The 23937-nt window shown below is 46.5% G+C and overlaps 1 protein-coding gene across 1 annotated transcript; it reads right to left on the reverse strand.

The window, feature by feature from the left end:
* Positions 1 to 1003: 1003 nt before the first annotated feature.
* Positions 1004 to 23281, reverse strand: gpr139 (G protein-coupled receptor 139). The gene is made up of 2 exons (XM_055650965.1): positions 22502 to 23281; positions 1004 to 5358 (listed from the first exon to the last, which is right to left on the reverse strand). The coding sequence occupies exons 1-2, from the start codon at positions 22776 to 22778 to the stop codon at positions 4424 to 4426; spliced, it is 1212 nt and encodes a 403-aa protein (XP_055506940.1). The 5' UTR covers positions 22779 to 23281; the 3' UTR covers positions 1004 to 4423.
* Positions 23282 to 23937: the final 656 nt, after the last annotated feature.

Raw genomic sequence — 23937 nt, forward strand, 5'->3', positions numbered from 1 at the left:
GGCCCAGGACAGAAAGGTCAGTGTGAGAATGTGAGGGGGAGTTAGCGGTTAGGGACCGGCGGATGCAGCAGGCCTTGGTGAACCGAGCACAGGTGTTTGGTGAAACAGTCACAAGTCTAGGCTTGGTATCACCGATGATCGATTGTCCTGTTCCACACCGTCACGACTAGTGTTACGAACATCCACGTGGTCAGGTGGCGGGAACAGAGTCGTGCGCAGCTGACAACTTCACAAAGACTTACTGACCAGGGTCCTAAACAAGACGACATGTGGGCAATGGCCCTGCAGGGACCTGATGTGTTCACATTAACCCTGTCACTAATCTCCAGCTCCGGCTGCCCTGACACCATGAACAAGTTCACACAGGAGTAGAATTAGGCCATTTGGCCCATCGGGTCTATTCCGCCATTCAATCATGGCTGATCTCTGCCTCCTAATCCTATTTTCCTGCCTTCTCCCCATAACCCTTGACACACCTTCTAATTAACAATCTATCTCTGCCTTAAATATATCCACTGACTTGGCCTCCACAGCCGTCTGTAGCAATGAGTTCCACAGATTCACCACCTCTGACTAAACATATTCTTTCTCAACTCATTTCTAAAAGAGCGCCCTTTAATCCTGAGGCTGTGGCCTCTGGTCCTAGACTCTCCCACCAGTGTAAACATCCTCTCCACATCCACTCGATCCAAGCCTTTCACTCCATTGATGAACTGTACACTGCAAGGGCCAGGAAGCGAGCGGGCAAGATCATCTCTGACCCCCTCTCATCCTGGCCACAAACTCTTTGAATCACTTCCCTCTGGAAGGCGACTCCGGTCTGTCAAAGCTGTCACAGCCAGACATAAAAACAGTTTTTATCCACGAGTAGTTGCTCTACTCAACAGCCATCTGTAGCCTCCTTTTGCTCTGGTATTTTGTTGGTTCACATGTTTGATCAATGGTGTTTTATCATTAATGTCTTATTATTATTAATGTTTAGTGTTTCCTGAGTCAGTCGTAACTGTCACTGTATGTCATGTTGTTACTTGCGGGCGGAGCACCAAGGCAAATTCCTTGTATGTGAATACTTGGCCAATAAACTTACTTATTCGTTATGTTTCACTGAGGTCCCCCCTCAACCCTCTCCAGCGAGTAGCGGCCCAGTGCTGTCAAACGCTCATCATTGGTTAACCCACTCATTCCTGGAATAGTGTTGTACACAACAGCCAAGTCCATTCATCCTTTCCAACACTTTATTTTTTATAAAAACAATATCCATATATTCTACACTGTAAAATACAGAAGATTAATGACATATACAGCTGTCAAATATAGTATTCATAATTTAGATAAATTCAATATTAAACATTTATACATTCTGTGTAATGCACAAGCCCCTTATCTTAAATAGTCAACCAACAACATTTCAATTGGTACATTTGTATGTGTTCTTGTTCAGAACATTGTGTGATAAATAGATGTGAGGGGGATCTTACAGAAACGTATAAAATTGTAAAAGGACTGGACCCGCTAGATGCAGGAAAAATGTTCCCAATGTTGGGAAGTCCAGAACCAGGGGCCACAGTCTAAAAATAAGGGGTAGGCCATTTAAAACTGAGATGAGAAAAATATTTTTCACCCAGAGTTGTGAATCTGTGGAATTCTCTGCCGCGGAAGGCAGTGGAGGCAATTCACTGGATGTTTTCAAGTGAGAGTTAGATTTAGCTCTTAGGGCTAATGGAATCCAAGGATATGGGAAGAAAGCAGGAACAGGGGTACTGATTTAGGATGATCAGCCATGATCCTATTGAATTCTGGGTTCTGGCTCAAAAGGTCGAATGGCCTACTGCTGCTCCATATAACCATATAACAATTACAGCACGGAAATAGGCCATCTCGGCCCTACAAGTCCGTGCCGAACAATTATTTTCCCTTAGTCCCACCTGCCTGCACTCATACCATAACCCTCCATTCCCTTCTCATCCATATGCCTATCCAATTTACTTTTAAATGATACCAACGAACCTGCCTCCACCACTTCCACTGGAAGCTCATTCCACACCGCTACCACTCTCTGCTCCTTCTATGTTTCTATGATGCAAGTGAGGCAGAGATGTATATTGTGGACATGGATCTTCCTGCTCACTGAGATGTACAAATGTAGAGGGATGTCTGGGTCTGGGTATTGTTGCTTTGACTGGCTGAGTGTTGCCCAATGCTTCAGTGACATTTCTACATTGGTTCAAATCTTTAGTGTTTTAATTTACATTATGGTGATTGGTCCATTAAATGAGTTGATTGGGGACAAAACCAAAATGGAATAGTGAGGCTTATTGATGGACAAGTTGTCGACAAATGTTGAGTCTAGTTTATTGTCCCGTGTACCGAGGTACAGTGAAAAGCTTCTGTGTGCTAACCAGTCAGCAGAAAGACAATACATGATTACAATCGAGCCATTCACAGTGTACAGATACAGGATAAAGGGAATAATGTTTAATTGCTCTGTGTGTCTACTAGAATATGTACAGATATCCTCACCTGATGTCACCATCAGTCTTATCATTCATATCCTCTCTGCAGCTGAATTTCTGCTGAATATGTTCGCAATCATATTTTTGCAATATTTTATTTTTTAATAAACTCTTTTGACAACAACTGGATAGACCTTTGCTCATCGTTGTTAGTGCTTATAAATTCCGCAGTTCAATGCTAGGCTTTCCACATTCGTTCCATCGTATAAAATATGGCAACCATTAGACCTAGGCCTGATATTGCATCCCATAAAGAGATGGGAACTTAGAACAAAGTATTTTAGTCGGCAAGACTAAATTTGGTGCTTTCACTTGGTGGCTTGCAGAGACCCAAGTCACCGCAGAAATACTGAAAAACCAACAGATTTTCTGGATGAACTTAATAGCCAGTTCAGAGAGTACATTGAATAGCGGGCAATTTTGGATGCCAGCTGGAATTGAATGATAGAAGTCAAAACACAAGCTCAAGAGATTTACTTTTGATTAGATATAAATGTGAGAGAAATCTCGGCAAACGGAGGCGTTTACTGTGAGTGGGCGTGTTCTGTGGAAACTGCAAGCTTTGGTGTTTCTGGAACTCACAATATCATGACATTTCCAGTTGGAAATTGTTTATAATGAAGGCAATAAAAGCATTCAATTGACTGATATTAGCCACTGGGTAAAAGATGGCCAATCAGTGAATGTATGAAATCTGGGATTCAGCTGGGGTTGAATGTGCAAATTCTCACAAGCAGGAATAACAGTGTTATTCACAATACAATCATGTACTGTGTTACAAACTAGTGTTTAAATTCTGATTCCCATCGTGATATGAGTAAGGGATAAAATATGATCTTTTCAATATTCAGTCTGCACCACTTCAACCTTTGAAAGATAAGATTAGTGACGTGTGCTTTAAGTGGATGTTGCTTGAACCAATGCTCTGTTCTGTTGTTGGCTCATTGTTAAACGCACACTAACAGCTGAATGTCACACTTGTGTGACTAACACACACTTACAATGCGTGTGCTCAGCCACCGTTTGAGGTGATGCTAACAGAACAATCTTGCCTAAAGATTCCGCATGCGATCCGTTTGCTCACATGCTGCTGCTCATTGATTGTCACATAATCGTTCAATAAACTCCCATATTCAGGATAGACAATCAATGACAACCTCTCTGCTTCTGTCGACAAAGTGGACACAAGGCGTAAAATGCATTCTCTGGGCACAAGTCTGTTCTCTTTGTGAGCTGAGGATTAAATAAATTGCTGCTTGCAACTGTTACTAACAAGTTCAGCTTTCCCCCAACACAAATTGTAAAGGGCTGTGCAACTTAATATCATTAATTGTTGCAGCAAATCCCCTCAGTCTGCAGAACATACACGTTTAAACATTCTAATGGAAACAGACCAGGCAACATCTAAATGTACTCAAACAGTTCACCTGAGAGCATCCCTTACAAACACTCGATAATAAGTCTGCAGAAAGCATTCTCTTAAATCTGCAGTATAAGATCACGACAACTTGGATCAGTTTAAATCCTCAGTACTATAAACCTAGAGAATACATAGCATACAATCTTTTGGTACATATTTATCATTAAGATCTAAGTCATTTTATTTGCTGCAGTCCGTTATGGATTTTGTTGCTACCTCTTCCACTCATCTATTTGCTGCCAGTTCACACATTCAAAGGTCACAGTGATTGGCTCGCAATGCCAATTTGCTCTTTTGGAAAAGGCGTTATTAATGCCGTATGTGTAGGTTATTTACAGCTGACGAATGCACAAAGTGGTGTCCAAACAGCAGAAGAGGTAGGTAGACTTTAAAATATGCAATCATTTGGATGTTAAATGATTGGGCAAGTTGACCTTCAGATAATAATTCAGCCATGAAACAGCCTTCCTATTGTGGCGAGATCTTCATCTCAGGGAGATATCTTCAGAGGCTTCCCGTCCTTGTCGTTCTGATACACCAGCATCTTGATACAGTGCGAGTTGGCTGGTGAGATCCATGGGCTGCTGGTGATGGAGAAGTTGTGGTTTGTGTAAAACTGCACGGGCTGCTTCTGACATTTGACGAAGGCTCTCAGCGTTCCCACCGCCATCGTGCGGAAGCGTTTGCTGATGAAGCAGTAGAGGAAGAAGTTGATGGCGGTGTTGAGGAAGGCCAGCATGTTGGCCACGTCTGAAACTACATGCACCAGCCAGCCGTTGTTGATGGGCAAACCGTACAGGTGGTAGAGAATCATCACCATTCTTGGTGCCCACAGTATCGCAAAGATGGTGGTGATGGTGAGCAGGATTGCCGTGGTCTTCCCCCGCGAATAGCCACGCATACAGAAGCTGCTTTTCCTCTTCAACTTGTGGATAATTATTGAATTCAAAACAAAGAATATGGAACATGGTACCAGGTAGACGGTGAAACAGTGAAGCCAGATCAGAATCTGATGCATGGAAGTACTGGCATAGTTGTCCGTCCATATATTTGGCCACCAGTAGTACGGGATGCTGGTGATGAAACAGGTGATGTACACACTGATGATCACCTTGCGTGTGCGCGCTGGATACGAGACCGTGTGGTATTTCAGCGGGTGACACACCGCGATGTATCTGTCAATGGTCAGAGGGACCGTAATCCAGATAGATGTGTGATTGGATGAGAACTCCAGCACTCCGATGATCTTATCCACGACTTGTGGCATCTGCTGTCCCAGGATGAAGTCTTCCAGCAGGAAGTCCAGGAACACAATGAAAAAAAGGATGAAGATGTCGGCAGCAGCCAGAGCCAGCAGATAGTTGTAGGAGGACTTCTGTCTCCGAGCCACCAGCCGAGACAAGATGATGACGGTCAGGATGTTAGCTGGTGAGAGAAAGACAGGTAATTCAGGCGTTAATATCCTGCTACACAAAGCATTGTTCCTGCACTGACATTACTCTTCACTGGCTATTGGGACGAGCGTAGATGGGTTGGCAGGGACGAGTTGGGCTGAAGGGCCTGTTTCATGCTGTATGACTCTAACTGAGGAGGAATGGAAGGGGTAGGAGAGTAGGAGAGGGCATGTGACACACTTCACTCTGCTCCTTCAGAAGTGGAGCTGTGATGCCTGGTTAGTGTCCAATGCGTTAGTCTCCAGAGAGATTGCTGGTCACCCTGCAGCACAGAGGATGCAATGGTTACATTCCATCCGCTCGGGCAAGTCATGTCAAAAATAGTGGATATCTGTTGTCTCACAGTGGTCAATAAAGTCGAAATAACCGTGTTCATCAATGTTATCATCTGGAATTACTGGGACTGCAATAGTGGCAGTGGTGTGTGTACTGGTGTGTGTACTGGTGTGTGCTGGTTGGCAGCTTCAGTGGCATTCGGTGGGACTGGCATTGTGAGTGTCCTGACCTATTGGCCTTTCCCTTATTGGGGCTGCCCTCGTGTTTCTGCTCAGCCTGGTGGTCGTGGGCTGGTGGTCTGGTCTCGCTGGTGGGTCTGGTGGGTCTGGTGGTCGGGTCTCGCTGGTGGTCTCGCTGGTGGTCTCGGCGGGTCTCGGTGGGTCTGGTGGTCTGGTCTCGCTGGTGGGTCTGGTGGTCTGGTGGTCGTGGGCTGGTGGGTCTGGTGGTCTCGGCGGGTCTGGTGGTCGGGTCTCGCTGCCACCTGGAGCCATCCTCCTCCCTCACCCACTAAACAATGAGTGAGGAGTTACAAACAGAAAGCTGAAGGAGGATTGGTGGAGTTATATTCCCCTTGTTTGGACACTTTGGGGAGAAGGTCGAGAGGTCGAGAGGTCAAGAACCACGGCCTCCAGCCCCAACCACCAACCACCAGGCTCTTCAATCCAATCCAATCCAACTTTATTTGTTAAGCACTTTAAGACAACCAATGTTGACCAAAGTGCTGTACAGTGGAATAAACAAGACATCATAAACAGACAACATAACAGAACATAACATAAAGCGCAAAACTACAACAATAAATTAAAAGACATAAAACATGAGTAAAAATAATAGCCACGCAATAAAGCAATCAAAAAATAAATTAAATCAAGTAAATAAAGTCGACATCTTACTGTATCAAAGGCCACGGAGAAGAGATGGGTTTTTAGAAGTGACTTATAAACAGACAGTGAAGGGGCCTGTTTAATATGGTGAGGCAGATCGTTCCATAATTTTGGTGCCGACACAGCAAAGGCACGGTCCCCTCTGAGCTTCCGCTTAGTTTTAGGCCCACTCTTGAACACAGCACGACACTCAGCTCAGCAACTGTGACCTAACGTGGAATCTTATGGTTGCAATATGGTCTGGCTACCTAGTATGAATGTATTGTACCTAGATTAGTACTAGGTAATCTCTTTAGAGTCTGAAGAAGGGTCTCCACCCGAAACGTCACCCATTCCTTCTCTCCACAGATGCTGCCTGACCCGCTGAGTTACTCCAGCACTCTGTGTCTATCTTCTCTTTATTGTCTTGTTGCTGATCACACATTTATTTATTTATTGGGCCAGTAGAAACATAGAAACATAGAAATTAGGTGCAGGAGTAGGCCATTCGGCCCTTCGAGCCTGCACCGCCATTCGATATGATCATGGTTGATCATCCAACTCAGTATCCCGTACCTGCCTTCTCTCCATACCCCCTGATCCCCTTAGCCACAAGGGCCACATCTAACTCCCTCTTAGATATAGCCAATGAACTGACCTCAACTACCCTCTGTGGCAGAGAGTTCCAGAGATTCACCACTCTCTGCGTGAAAAAAGTTCTTCTCATCTCGGTTTCAAAGGATTTCCCCCTTATCCTTAAGCTGTGACCCCTTGTCCTGGACTTCCCCAACATCGGGAACAATCTTCCTGCATCTAGCCTGTCCAACCCCTTAAGAATTTTGTAAGTTTCTATAAGATCCCCTCTCAATCTTCTAAATTCTAGAGAGTATAAACCAAGTCTATCAGTCTTTCTTCATAAGACAGTCCTGACATCCCAGGAATCAGTCTGGTGAACCGTCTCTGCACTCCCTCTATGGCAATAATGTCCTTCCTCAGATTTGGAGACCAAATCTGAGGAGTAACACAGTATCAAGTGAGAATACCCTCGTGTTTTTATCCTCTCTTTCCCAGTTCTTGATCCTGTAACGTTGCCTCTGTCCACACATGACCTGCTTTTGTAGGATTAGGTTGAGTGGACGTGGGCGGGAATGCGGACACAGACAAATGAGCTGCCAGCCCAACATAATTGCCAACTGCTGCAAAATGGTTCCATAAAAACGTCAAGCCAGTGCCGGACCAAAGTGCTGTGGATGATTTGCAGGCGGGAAGGGAGGGAGGGAGGGAGATTTGTAGCCAAGGCAGCAGCTTGGTTGAGCTGTTCACACCGGCTCATAAATCACGGGCAGTGAGACATTCACCTGCATCAGATCTGTGCAGGGTTCAGCTCCCAGGTGTGTTGTCCATACACCTGCCCCACCTGTAGTCACTGTGGGATTAGTGATGGTGCTACATGGCCATTGCTCAGGTAGAATGTTGTGGGAATATGACACCGGCTAATTTATCAAAGATCCAGCCCCTGGTTCCTGCAGTTTGTCGAGCTCCATACAGAGAGAGGTCGCCTGTCGGAAATGGATTCACGTCCACAGCTGAAGTGGCAGTTATCACATCTCCCACGTATGTCCCCCCTACATAACTACTAGGGGGGGGGGGGGGGAGGAGATGGTGCCCCCACCATCCTGTGCCACTATTGGCCATTCAGTCAATTTGTACATTTGTACTGCCTAAGGCCATCATGTTAATTTCTGATGTGAATTGATATTGGGTTTGTCTCCGGTTCCAACATATTCCCTGCTTTGTTGATGAAGAAATCACAGTGACAGTAGTCTAGACAGGTCAGCCTTCCTTCCATTATTTATTATGTAAAAGAATATGTGTGTTATGATTGTGTTTATAATTTGTTTGGTTGTTTTGTTGTTTGTCTTTTGCACAAAAGTCCGTGAGCATTGCCACTTTCATTTCACTGCACATCTCGTATGTGTATGTGACAAATAAACTTGACTTGACTTGACTAGACACAAAGCAGAAAGTGTTGGAGGAACTCAGTGGGTCAGGCAGCATCTGTGGAGGGAATGTACAAATGATGTTTTGGGTCGGGACCCTTCTTCAAACGCATTTATTTTAGTGTCAAAAGTAAGACAGAGACAAAAGGAACTGCAGATGCTGGTGTACAAAACAAAGCGCAACGTGCTGGAGGAACCCGGTGGGTCAGGCAGCATCTGTGGAGGTAGTGGACACATAAGGTATTGAGTGGGGACCAAATAATCTAAATATCAGAATATTCTAGCAATAAAATGTTTTGAATTAGAATAATGTTTTATTAGGAGCAATATTGAATCATTCGTAAACATTCAAAGTATTTGAAATCATTGAACGGTTGTCATTGGTCACGTACTAGCTCTGCTACATGAAGCCGGGAACTGCTGACCTGTCTAGAGAGGTGATCAACACTGGTTTAGGACAATCTTCACCAAGTAACGACTATGTATCTGGACATTGTGGATCAGTACGGGTGTCTGGGGTTACGGGGAGAAGGCAGGAGAATGGGGTTAGGAGGGAGAGGTAGATCAGCCACGATTGAATGGCAGAGTAGACATGATGGGCCGAATGGCCTAATTATGCTCCTATCACTTAAGAATTTGTCAACTTATGAAACGTTTTCACTGAGTCTATTTGAAATCACATCTTAAAAATGAAATTAAGATAAATAAAACTAAAATGAAGCTGTCTGTCGTGTTGTGATCTAGTTGTCTACATTGTGACCTCTCTTGACTAGCCGTGGCTCATAACTCTGGCCAGGTTAATGAGTGTGCATGCCCCGCATCCCAGTGTGGGCAGGACTCGGATCAACACTGTGGATGGGCAGTGTTGAGCCTTGGTGCAGTGCTGGAGGGGCTGAGTTAATGTTATCAGTGGGAACAGTTTGCACATTGCTCCTTCCCCCCCCCCCCCCCCCCCACCCCCACAGGACATGGACAAACAGATGGCCAGTTTGCAGCGTGTGTCTGCTCTGTACGTTAGACCATGCACGTTGCAGCACTCCCCCACATCAGCCTCTTACTGCTCCTTGCATGGAGCGGCTCAGATCAATAATGCAGCAGAGACAGCTCAATCTCCTGAATCTACTGCTAACCAAGCTATCCAATCCCCTCCATCAGCAGACACAAACAGCTGCAGTAACTCAGCAGGACAGGCAGCATCTCCGGAGAGAAGGAATAGGTTATGTTTCAGGTCGAGACCCTTCTATAGACTCCATTAGTTCAGTTTAGAGATACAGAGCTGGAACGTGAGTCCGTGCCGACCAGCGATCCCCGCACACTAACACTGTCCTACACACACTAGGGACAATTTACAATTAATCCGAAGCCAATTAACCCACAGACTTGTACGTCTTTGAAGTGTGGCAGGAAACCGGATTAATTAACATGCTAATTCCATTGCATCTGTGTAATATTTCCCTTTTCAAATGTTGATTGATTTTAGACATTTTTGCTTTGTTCTGTTTTTTAAATTTTAAACCAAGTTGCTGTGAAGTATAAATGTAGTACTATGAATGCTGGATACTATTCAGTTAGTTCAATATTCATAGTCATAGAGCTGTACAGCACGGAAACAGGCCCTTCGACCCACTATGCCCATGCTGACCAAGTTGGCATATTGTGCTAGCCCCATTTGCCTGCATTTGTGACGGAGCCCTGTACACCTTTCCCACCCGTATATATATATATATATATATATATATGGAGCACCCAGAGGATCCCAGGTGGTCACGGTTTGGTGCGATACGGACCAAACACAGGCAGGTGGGACTAGTGTAGCTGGGTCATGTTGTCTGGTATGGGCAGGTTGGGCTGAAGGGCCTGTTTCCACACTGTATCACTCTGTGACTCTCCTCTCTATGACTAAATGCTGGCAATGAGGCCAAGCGATGGGGATATTACACATACCTGTCCAGTGGTCGAAATCTCAGTTTAATAAACATTAACGGGCCCACCTCCGTGCAATGGAGAACCAAAACATTCCATAGTGTCTGCATATGGACTTAGTGAATGTACGGGGACAGTGAATGTACGGGGACGGTGACGGGGACTGTACGGGGACGGTGAATGTGTGGGGACAGTGACTGTACGGGGACAGTGAATGTACGGGGACTTAGACTTCCCGATGGAGGTGAGGGGGTAATGGCAACCAGGCAGAATACAGATTGGAAATAAAGCAAGCTGGCCAATGCTGGAACAGTCAACAAAACATCCATGCATTAAGTTAGTGCTGCTTAAATATTTCCGTCTCATTCACCCTTGAGTTTTTATCACAAAATTTCATTCCCCGTCGACTAAATTTTCTAATGTTTTTTGGTAATTTTCGTCTAATTTATTTTGTCACAAAAAACATGAAGTGTTTGTTTGTTTTATTGAACTTTTTAAACATCCTAAAAATATGTAAAAACTAGGAGAGAAAAACAACACATGAGATTTCCATCTCCACTGCCATTAAAACCAATGAGAGCTCACTCACCACTTTGGAAAAATATATAAATATCTGAATAAATTAAGTCATTCACTCTTCATTCACCCTCTAGTTTAATTCCCCCCAAAATAATTCCATTCACCCTTGGTTGAACCATTCACCAGTTTAAGAAGCACTCACTGGATTAAATGGTGATTTGAAATATTTAAGTGAGTGTGGTTTTGATTAATTCATCAGCTACTTTGCATACTAATTCCAGTCCATCTGCATTGTTGACCGGTACAACTGGTGTGTAAAGATATCACGTTAGGCCAAAGCATTGAACTTGTCAATTGAACGTTGGCAGATTGAACCCAGCTACCTCCTCATCAATAGAGGATATCCACTTACATTTAAAGTTATCATTTATCTCAGAATAATGTATTCGTTCAATAACTTTTTAATGTTGATTCCTCTTAAGAGAATAAGTAATAAAGTCATGATTTTAATGTTACACCATCTTCCTTTCACAAGTTTGAAATGACTTGGTCTATTGTGGATTGCATCGGGTTTGGTTCCTGCATCAGTCAGGGTGTGAAATATCCAGCCCATGTGGAGAGCATGTGTGAAGATTGTCTTCCCCATGCATGCATCGCTGGTCTGGACACCGATGATGTTCACACTTGCTGTTATTGGATGGATTAGGGAGTAGGTGGCAATCTCACTTTGTGACCTCCAGCCACTTAACAACAGATCACTACATTCATGACGTTTTTAAGAAGGAACTGCAGATGCTGGAAAATCAAAGGTAGACAAAAATGCTGGAGTAACTCAGCGGGTCAGGCAGCATCTGTGGAGAACATGGATAGGTGACGTTTCACAGAGTGCTGGAGTAACTCAGCGGGTGCAGCAGCATCTATGGAGCTAAGGAAATAGGCAACGTTTCGGGTCGAAACCCTTCCGGGTTTCGGCCCGAAACATTGCCTATTTCCAGAAGGGTTTCTGCCCGAAACGTTGCCTATTTCCTTTGCTCCATAGATGCTGCTGCACCATAACTCAGCGGGTCAGGCAGCATCTGTGGAGAACATGGATAGGTGACGTTTCACAGAGTGCTGGACTAACTCAGCGGGTCAGGCAGCATCTGTGGAGAACATGGATAGATGACGTTTGGGTTGAGACCCTTCTTCAGACAGAATCATTCACCCTATTGGGGGGGGGGGGGGGGGTGAGGAACCATTCTTATTGCTCTGGTCAATATTTAACAACATTCATGACGTTTTTAAGAAGGAACTGCAGAGGCTGGAAAATCGAAGGTAGACAAAAATGCTGGAGTAACTCAGCGGGTGCAGCAGCATCTATGGAGCTAAGGAAATAGGCAACTGCCCTTGTTATTGGACATTATTCCTTGGAGCGCAGCAGGTCGAGGAGTGACGTTCCAATCACAGGGAGGACAGAGCTGGGAAGATTTAGGAGAGATATGGGCCAAACCTGAGCAAATGGGACCAGCTGCCATGGACCACTTGGTTCTAGGTTGGCAGGGGCACGATGGGCAGAAGGGCCTGTTTCTTTCACTCTGTGAGACGTAAGAGTAATTTATACATTTGAATATGGATGAAAATATAAAAGAAAGCATCACAAAATCAATTTCGCAAAACGTGCCCGGGGTATAAACACTGAATTAACCCACGGAGATACACACACAACATGATGGAGTAACTCAGCGGGACAGGCAGCGTCTATGGAGCGAGGGAATGTTTCTCAGACCCGACCTGAAACGTCACCTATTCCTTCTCTCCAGAGACGCTGCCTGTCCCGCTGAGTTACTCCAGCTTTTTATGTCTACCTTTGGTGTAAAGCAGCATCTGCAGTTTCTTCCCGCACATACTCTGATTTTAGTGAAGCAGGCTAGTATATAGTGGGGCCGAGTGGTAATCTCTGCCTTGGAACAGCAGCCTGATCTCGATGCCAAATCCACCCTGGCAGCATGTCCGTGAGTCGACAGACAAGGTGAACACATCAGGTGTGGTGGGCCAGGTGATTCCCTGAGCTGGGCAGCGTGGAGTAGACTCTGATACAACGCCACAAGGATGTCCTTTACTGCAAGATGCTGATGACCAGCTGCAGCCACGGCCACACTCGCTTGTGAACTGATGGTGTAGGCACGGGTTACGGAGCCTGGGGAGAGAGCCAAGCTTTTCCAGGAAGTGGATTGTTGATCGAGAGTCTGTGGCTCAGCACAAGTGCTGAATTGGTCAGCGCCCTTGTTATTAGTCACACTGGGACGCAAGAGGAAGGTATTAGAGGGAGGCACACACGGCAATGTCAGCAGTGGCGTACAGACAGTCACAGAGTCACAGGGTCACAGGGTCACAGAGTCACAGGGTCACAGAGACACAGGGTCACAGAGTCACAGAGTCACAGGGTCACAGGGTCACAGAGACACAGGGTCACAGAGACACAGGGACGCAGAGACACAGGGTCACAGGGTCACAGACACACAGGGACACAGGGTCACAGAGACACAGGGTCACAGAGACACAGGGTCACAGAGACACAGGGTCACAGAGACACAGGGTCACAGGGTCACAGACACACAGGGACACAGGGTCACAGAGTCACAGAGTCACAGGGTCACAGGGTCACAGAGACACAGGGTCACAGAGACACAGGGTCACAGGGTCACAGACACACAGGGTCACAGAGTCACAGAGACACAGAGACACAGGGTCACAGAGACACAGAGACACAGAGACACAGAGTCACAGAGACACAGAGACACAGGGTCACAGAGACACAGGGTCACAGAGACACAGAGACACAGAGACACAGAGACACAGGGACACAGAGACACAGAGTCACAGAGTCACAGAGACACAGAGACACAGGGTCACAGAGACACACAGACACAGAGACACAGGGTCACAGAGACACAGAGTCACAGGGTCACAGAGACACAGGGTCACAGGGACACAGAGATACAGAGTCACAGGGTCACAGGGTCACAGAGACACAGAGACACAGGGTCACAGGGTCACAGACACAGGGACACAGGGTCACAGGGTCACAGGGTCACAGACACAGGGTCACAGGGTCACAGAGACACAGGGTCACAGAGACACAGGGTCACAGGGTCACAGACACACAGGGACACAGGGTCACACAGGGTCACAGGGTCACAGACACAGGGTCACAGGGTCACAGGGTCACAGACACAGGGTCACAGGGTCACAGACACACAGGGTCACACAGTCACAGAGACACACAGACACAGGGTCACAGAGACACAGGGTCACAGACACACAGGGTCACAGGGACACAGGGTCACAGAGACACAGGGTCACAGACACACAGGGACACAGGGTCACAGAGACACAGGGTCAGTCACAGGGTCACAGGGTCACAGAGTCACAGACACACAGGGTCACAGAGACACAGAGACACAGAGACACAGAGACACAGAGTCACAGGGTCACAGAGACACAGGGTCACAGGGTCACAGAGATACAGGGTCACAGGGTCACAGAGATACAGGGTCACAGGGTCACGGAGAGACACAGGGACACAGAGACACAGGGTCACAGGGACACAGGGACACAGGGTCACAGGGTCACAGAGTCACAGGGACACAGAGACACAGGGAGACACGGGGACACAGGGACACAGGGACACAGAGACACAGAGACACAGGGACACAGAGACACAGGGACACAAACAGGCCCTTCGGCCCAACTTGCCCACACCGGCCAACATGTCCCAGCTACACTCGTCCCACCTGCCCGTGTTTGGTCCATATCCCTCCAAACCTGTCCCCCCGTTAAAGCTGTTCTAATGAGTCTGTGATACTTCCTGTAGTTTCCCTTCCCAACACACACATGTAAATACGTCTCTGAATTGGTACATTGTTTGTCCATGGAATGCAATAGCCCACAACTCTGGGTTTGTGACAGAGAGCAAGAAGCCTGGTGTGATGATGTCGACTTGTTCAAGCGATTAACCGTGAGTGGCCGTGTTGGTGTCGATCGAACCGCTGTAACGTCGCTCAGATTCTGTCAAATAACAGACAACATAGAACAGTACAGCACAGGAACAGGCCATTCAGCCCACCGTGTCTGTGCTGGACAACACCATCACTTAGCCACCTGCACAAACCCATATCCCTCCATTCATTGCATGTCCATGATCCTATCCAAAAGTATTTTAACGCCACAATGTTTAAGAAGGAACTGCAGATGCTGGAAAATCGAAGGTAGACAAAAATGCTGGAGAAACTCAGCGGGTGCAGCAGCATCTGTGGAACGAAGGAAATAGGCGACGTTTCGGGTCAAGACCCTTCTTCAGACTGATGTGGGGGGTTGGGGTGGGGAGCTGGAAGGAGAAAGGAAGAGGCGGAGACAGTGGGTTGTGGGAGAGCTGGGAAGGGGAGGGGAAGGAGGGAGAAAGCAGGGACTACCTGAAATTGGAGAAGTCAATGTTCATACTGCTGGGGTGTAAACTACCCAAGCGAAATGGGTGGGACTCCCTCTGGCCATGGCGGAGGCCCAGGACAGAAAGGTCGGATTGGGAATGGGAGGGGGAGTTGAAGTGCTGAGCCACCGGGAGATCAGGTTGGTTAATGTGAACTGAGCGGAGGTGTTCAGCGAAACGATCGCCAAGCCTGCACTTGATCTCACCGATGTAGAGCAGCTGGACACCTAGAGCAGCGGATGCAATAGATGAGGTTGGAGGAGGTGCAGGTGAACCTCTGCCGCACCTGGAAATACTATTTGGGCCTTGAATGGAGTCAAGGGGGGAGGTAAAGCGACCAGTGTAGCATTTGCTGCGGTTGCCAGGAGAGGGGGTGGTTTGGGTGTGAAGGGACAAATTGATCAGGGAGTTACGGAGGGAGCGGTCTCTGCGGAAAGCCGAAAGCGGAGGAGATGGGAAGATGTGGCCAGTGGTGGGGTCGAGCTCGATGAGTGGTCCGGTCTGAATGAATGTTTTTTATTTCTTGAGATCCATCGACAAAACAAAAATGAAGACAATTTAACTCAGACTCCCTCCAACGGCAGCGTCACCATCAGCGTCAACATGCACCTGGCTGCATTACAGCTGCCCACCTCACCTCACCTCACACAGGTGTGTAACGCTGGTGATCCAACCTGATCAATATGTGTGCATACGATGATGCTGCTCTAATAGACTTCGCTCACTGTGTCAACCTGATATTCATCATGGTCTCTGTAGAGACAGAGGATCAACCTGCACGCTACAGTATCAAGTGTCTCCGACCACAGACACCTTCTACCTCTCATCCCTTGAGAGACACACGGTTTTGTATGTAGCCTGCCTAGTGCTGGGATCAAAGGTGAACGTGAGCAACCTGCTTCCTTCCACGCTTCAATCATTTGCTTTCCGCTCTGACCTTTTGTTCTTGCTGCTGCCCACCCCTGCCATCCAATCATTTATTCCCGTGGCTTCAGGTGGATCCAGAGCTCAGTATTTGTCATTGCATGTTGGCAGAGATGATATTTTACATCATTATTCCCTTAAAAGCACCTGAATCATGAGCCCTCTTCATCAACGAACAAGAAGATTTATTTTATTTCTGTGAAGTTGAGGAACTATCTGTATGACATGGAGGGCATTGAAGTCACACCGATCTTCCACCCCCACACATCCATGTTCTCCACAGACGCTGCCTGCCCCGCTGAGTTCCTCCAGAACTCTGTTAAACGTCACCTACCCATGCTCTCCACAGATGCTGCCTGACCCACTGAGTTACTCCAGCACTCTGTGAAACGTCACCTATCCATGTTCTCCACAGATGCTGCCTGGCCCGCTGAGTTATGGTGCAGCAGCATCTATGGAGCGAAGGAAATATGCAACGTTTCGGGCCGAAACCCTTCTGGAAATAGGCAACGTTTCGGGCCGAAACCCGGAAGGGTTTCGACCCGAAACGTTACCTATTTCCTTAGCTCTATAGATGCTGCTGCACCCGCTGAGTTACTGCACTCTGTGAAACGCCTGACGCGCTGAGTTACTCCAGCACTATGTGTCAGTATTTGCCTCTTTCCTTTAAATCTGCTTCCACCATAAAGTAAATTAATTGTAAACCCAGCACTTGTGTTATTTAACCTGTCAACGTTTCACATTTTCTGCTCTTTCTTGAGGAAGTGTGAAAACTAAATGCTAAATTATTCCAATTTATTTTTTCTCTCATCATTGCTAATAATTTTATATTCTCCCAGAGCAGTTGAACTTAGATACATAGATACATATGAAATAGGTACAGGAGTAGGCCATTCGGCCCTTCGGCCCTTCGAGCCAGCACCGCCATTCAATGTGATCACGGCTGATCATCGTGAATCAGAACCCCGTTCCTGCCTTCCCCCCATATCCCTTCATTCCGTTAGCCCTAAGAGCTAAATCTAACTCTCTTTTGAACGCATCCAGTGAATTGGCTTCCACTGCCTTCTGAGGCAGAGAATTCCACAGATTCACAACTCTCTGGATGAAAATGTTTTCCTTATCTCAGTTCTAAATGACCGACCCCTTATTCTTAAACTGTGACCTGGTGGTGCCAAGTGAAATGCAACACCTGTCCCTTTACCTCCCCCCTCGACTCCATTCAAGGACCCAAGCAGTCATTCCAGGTGCGACAAAGGTTCACCTGTATCTCCTCCAACCTCATCTATTGCATCCGCTGCTCTAGATGTCAGCTGATCCACATCGGTGAGACTAAGCGGAGGTTGGGCGATCGTTTCACCGAACACCTTCGCTCGGTCCGCAAGAACCTACCCGACCTCCCGGTGGCTCAGCACTTCAACTCCCCCTCCCATTCCCAATCCGACCTCTCTGTCCTGGGTCTCCTCCATTGCCAGAGTGAGCAACACCGGAAATTGGAGGAACAGCACCTCATATTCCGCTTGGGGAGCCTGCATCCGGCGGGCATGAACATTGAATTCTCCCAATTTTGTTAGCCCTTGCTGTCTCCTCCCATCCCCCAGCCCTCGAGCTCCTCCTCCTCCTTTTTTCCTTCCTTCTCCCCGCCACCCCCTATCAATCTGAAGAAGGGTTTCGGCCCGAAACGTTACCTATTTCCTTCGCTCCATAGATGCTGCTGCACCCGCTGAGTTTCTCCAGCATTTTTGTGTACCTTTGATTTTTCCAGCATCTACAGTTCCTTCTTGAACAGTTTCTAAAACCCCATTTATTAATGATCTCCGCGACTCCATGGTTGAAAGAATATTTCCTAAATTTCCTTGCGTTGAATGAATTTAAATCTCTGTACGTGGTGATGAGCTGTTGTGTTCCTCTGCCTAGCCCTGGGATAACATTGTGTGCTCCTGCATCTCCTCCTCTCGATCGCCTTCATTCCCGGCCTCATTACATCACGAGCCTGCCCTGCCAGCAACCTCATTACCATCCAGACTTTTCATTAGTCACCCATCCTGCTAATGGGCTGCAAATGGCTTCACTTAATTGTCTGAACACAAATGAGTCCACATTGCAATTTCCACCTTGACAGAAGAAGCCCCTGACAGGGGAACCTGGTCGATCCAACACAAAGATGAACGAGAAGATCATTGGGGATGAATATTGAACTCGTTAGAATGCTGGAATATGCCGGGAGACTCAGCAGGTCGGGCAGCAAACGGTGTTAGTGGGTGAACAATGGGATTGTGATGAAGGGTCTTCAACATGAAGTGTTGACTCCATTCCCCTCTCCCTAACCCCCTACCTCTACCCCATGTCCACCTACAGACAGCAATAGGCACAGGAGTAGGCCATTCGGCCCTTTGAGCCAGCACCACAGGTACTGAGAGAGCCACTGGGAAGGGGAACCGTCTGGTTTAGTCAATGGGGTTGGGTGGTTTACATCCATTGGGGCCTTTGTCAAATGGGAGACTTCTCTCTGCTACGTATACATTGTGCCTCAACTCCTGGGACATTCAATGACTCCATTTACATCTCCCTTTGGCCCGTCTTGCCCATGCTGACCAGGTTTGTATAGTGGGCTAGTCCTATTGGCCTGCATATGGCCCAGAGCAATCTAACCTTATCCTTTCCATGTCAACCTAATCTTGTCATTTTTATTCAATCACCTGTCATTTAATCCCACCTGACTCTCATCCAACCAGTGACCTTTCACCTCCGTCCAACCAATGACCTTTCACCTCCGTCCAACCAATGACCTTTCACCCTCGTGTGTAGGAAAGAACTGCAGATGCTGGTTTAAATCGAAGGTCGACACAAAATGCTGGAGTAACTCAGCGGGTGGGGCAGCATCACTGGACAGGACGTCTCGACCCGAAACGTCGCCCATTCCTTCTCTCCAGAGATGCCGCCTGGCTCAACCGCTGAGTTACTCCAGCATTTTGTGTCGACCTTTCACCCTCCATCCAACAAGTGACCTTTCACCTCTATCCTACTGGTGACCTTTCACCACCGTCCAACAAGTGACCTTTCACCTCCGTCCAACCTGTGACCTTTCACCACCGTCCAACAAGTGACCTTTCACCTCTATCCAACTGGTGACCTTTCACCACTGTCCAACAAGTGACCTTTCACCTCTATCCAACTGGTGACCTTTCACCACCGTCCAACAAGTGACCTTTCACCTCTATCCAACTGGTGACCTTTCACCACCATCCAACAAGTGACCTTTCACCTGTCCAACAGGTGACCTTTCACCTCTGTCCAACCGGTGACCTTTCACCTCTGTCCAACAGGTGACCTTTCACCTCTGTCCATCCAGTGACCTTTAACCTTTGTCCGGGCCAGGACCCCAGTATTGGGGGCAGTGAGGGCCTCTCCTTTGACCTGAAATATTGGTCCTGAAGCCGTTTATTTCATGTGAACTGTTCAACGGGAAGATTCAATACAACGTTCAGGTAGAAATAATTAAAACCCCACCAGGCACTAGAGGATGCAATTCCCTAAAGATTCCAGGCAGACAAAAATGCTGGAGAATCTCAGGGGGTGAGGCAGCATCTATGGAGCGAAGGAATAGGTGACGTTTCGGGTCGAGACCCTTCTCTTTTGAACAACCAAGCAAAATTATATATGTCTCAACCTTGGAAAAGCTTTGAAAATCATATCCACATTTTGGTGAGAACATTGGGAAATATCTTGTCTCACAAAACTGTGACTGAATGTGAGCCAAACCACTGGGAAATCTGAATTTCAACCTTCCAGTTGTTGCCTGGGTGGCTGCAGCAACAGAATATTAACCTGTAACAACTGCATATTGTACATGGACAAAAATGTTGGAGAATCTCAGGGGGTGAGGCAGCATCTATGGAGCGAAGGAGTAGGTCACATCACCCATTCCTTCGCTCCATAGATGCTGCCTCACCCCCTGAGTTTCTCCAGCATTTTTATCTGCCTTCGATTTTTCCAGCATCTGCAGTTCTTTCTTAAACACGTTGTACATATGTCACCTGTAGATTAGAACTGACAAATACCGACTGGATTATATGAGCCTATGTCGGGCCAACAAAGTTAAGACATCGCTTCCTTCTAACTTGTTTGTAATTAGCAGTGAGCCGGAGGAATCGAGGGGGATCTGGGTTGGATTTGTGCCGCTATGAGCGCTCTCAAACAGTTTTTAATCACCTGCTGAACACTGTGTACCTCAGTACACTCCGCTCAGTAGACCGAGCTCAGCAAAGGGGACGTATGGACCATCCATGGACCATCCTCTGTACTGGAGTAGTGTAGTCCCTGCACCTCTAGGGTCCAACATTATTGAGGAGATGACCCAGCGATTCCCCCCACACTTCCCCTCCCCCCACACCCCCCCCTCCCCACATCTCCCCAGTCCATAGGTGCTTCAGCAATTCACAAATTCACACATTATAGCAGCAGTATTTGGCCATTCGGCCCATCGAGTCCACTCTGCCTCCTAATCCCATTTACCTGCCTTCTCCCCATAAACCTTGACACAACTCTCCTGCCCCTCCCAGTCCCAAGGTGCCACAGTGTGACCCCACCTTCTGCAGAGACCTACACTTGGTCGCTGAGGGTGGGACGTGCGTTAACGAGGTTTGCTCCATGTGATGAACCAAGCCCCCCCGTGGCCAGCGCTAAACGTGGTGAATCTGTGGGACTCATTGCCACTGACGGCGGTGGAGACCAAGTCAGTGGGTATTTTTAAGGAAAGATAGATTCTTGATTAGTACGGGTGTCAGGGGTTACGGGGAGAAGGCAGGAGAATGGGGTTAGGAGGGAGAGATAGATTAGCCGTGATAGAATGGCGGAGTAGACATGATGGGCCGAATGGCCTAATTTTGCTCCTTATCACTTATGACCTTATGACCTTGAATAATGCAGCATTGCAGAGCACCATTCAGCCCATCAGTTCTGTACTAGCTCCTGCAGCCGCTCCCATTTACTCTGCCTAACTTCCTCACGCTCCTCAGTTGGTTTTCAGCTTGAACTGGCTGACCTCTGCCCCATGGAAGGCCCCAATAACTCTGTATTCTCTATCATACGCCAGTCCCTTCTGAATCCAGAATACCGGTGTAAAGAGGAACTGTCAGCTCCTGCTGCTGACAAGATTAGTCAGCCGGCTGTCACAGTGAACAGATACTTCCCTTAACTGCAGAATGTCTGATCTGCCAAGAATGGACTTTCATTGAAGAGCAGTATTGCTACCTACTGTCAAATTAATTACTTGCCACCGAGGTAAATGCAAAAACACAGTGTTAATAGTAGACTGACCTTCCCATGCTGCAGAGTCTCAGCCAGTACTGGTTTCCACAGATCATATTCTGTTGTGGGAACACCATTCTCTCAACAAGATGATGGTTTAAATAATACGAATGACATTTCAGCTCTGGGTTTAAGTGAGGAGAAGGTTAGATGGATTGCTGGGATGAACAATGTGCTTCCATCAGCAGCTTACATTCCCATCTGACGGAGATAGAATCATTGAACCATTCTGCAGTGATGCCCGGACTCTTATAAAATATAAAATTACTTTTATATTCGTTGCTTTCCATGCGTGTAAACGGGCTACCGAAAAATGCCCAGCGTTGTGGCAAATATTAATGATATTAGTATCAATTATGAAACACCTCTTGCTGAGCGATTGCCCAGTTAGTTAGCTCCTGATCTCAAGTACTCATTCACTCATTCCATTGCTTTAAAACAATAATTAAAACAAAAAATGGGACCAATAAATGTAAATGTAAATCAAGCAGAGGCTTGTGATTTTGAGAGGTTTGCGGGGAACTGCAGCCGTTCACCTGGACCTTTGGCCAGATCCTTCTCTTCATTTTTCACTTACGATTTAATTGAAAATGAGACAAATAATTTTCTGAACATTACCCACGTAACGATTTGCACACGTTTGTAATTTAGAAAATAAATGGATTGGCAAACCTTGCGACAGACAGACAGACAGACATCTCTGTTGAAGACCTTATGTAAAATAATGAATTGATAATTGCAATGAATATGTTCATTAATTCACAGGGTTATCGGGTTAAACAAGAAGGTTCTTCAGCAGAGATTTTCTCCCCCAATCAGATGGAAATGTGGACTTACCTGGTAAGCCCAGAGCCAGCAGCAAACTGTAGTAGACCAGGCGGATATATTCCAAACCACATCCACGCTGGCCCCCATGGAGGGAGAGGAGAGTCCTATTGAGGGTGAAGATGTGATTGTGTTCCATGGACTTTGCGGGTGCTCTGGGACCAGCAGCAGATGAGCAAGGACGGGGAATGCCAGCAGTCTGGATCAGGCTGATGCAGTCTCCACCTCTCTGCTTCACCACATGCCTGTCCTTGGATTCTTGCCCCTGCTGCTTGCTGTAGGGTGGCATAATGAACAGTCAGTGCAATGAATAAGCTGCCTCCGTCTTACGGGGAACCGCGCTGAAGTTTCATTAAAGTAGGTACATTAATAAATTAAAATGTGATGATCTCCAGGCACCTTGCGGCATCTCTGGAGAATAATTCCCACCGAACTGCCCCTTGCACGAACTGCCTGGCTGCTTACAAAGCTGCAGCAGAGAGTGAGTGGAAAAGCCGTTGTCATTCATTCCCTTTGTTGCATCAAATGCTATTATCTGAAGCACTTACCTTGAGGCAGTGGAGCCGGCACTGTGTGTCTACAACACAATAACCATCTTGACTTCACAGCAGTGAAATAAAATAACTCTTTGTGCAGATTGCCGGTTGTTGAACATAGCCGAGAGCAGCAGAGAGTTCTGTCAAGTGTTGCCTGTCCGTGTGACGAATGTTTGCAGAATGCCAGCATGAAAGGTTGTGGTGACGTGGTATAGACAGAGCATGTTGTGGCAGTGGGCGAGAAACTACCTGCCCCCCCCCCCCCACACTCCCTGTCTGTAGTCTGGATGTACAGCACAAGCAGACACTCGTATAGAATAACTGGACGTATAGAATAGTCGGACACATATAGAATAACTAGACTATAGAATAATCGGACACATATAGATTCGCCTGCCGTATAGAATAGTCTGACACATATAGAATAACTAGACGTATGGAATAATCCGACACATATAGAATAACTACATCTATAGAATAATCAGACACATATAGAATAACTAGTATAGAATAATCTGACATATAGAATAACTACACGTATAGAATAATCGGACACATATAGAATAACTAGACGTATGGAATAATCAGACACATAGAATAACTACATCTATAGAATAATCAGACACATATAGAATAACTAGTATAGAATAACTACATCTATAGAATAATCAGACACATATAGAATAACTAGTATAGAATAATCTGACATATAGAATAACTACACGTATAGAATAATCTGATGTGCATATAGAATAACTGAACATATAGTAAGTAATTTTTATTTATATAGCACTTTTAAATCAAATGTTGAAACCAAAGTGCTTTACAGAGAAAATATTAGATTACCATACACTATAGGATATATAGAATAACCTGGCACATATAGAATAACTGGACCTATAGAATAACCTG

Source organism: Leucoraja erinacea, chromosome 20 (assembly GCF_028641065.1).
Source record: "Leucoraja erinacea ecotype New England chromosome 20, Leri_hhj_1, whole genome shotgun sequence".
Taxonomy (NCBI): Eukaryota; Metazoa; Chordata; class Chondrichthyes; order Rajiformes; family Rajidae; genus Leucoraja; species Leucoraja erinaceus.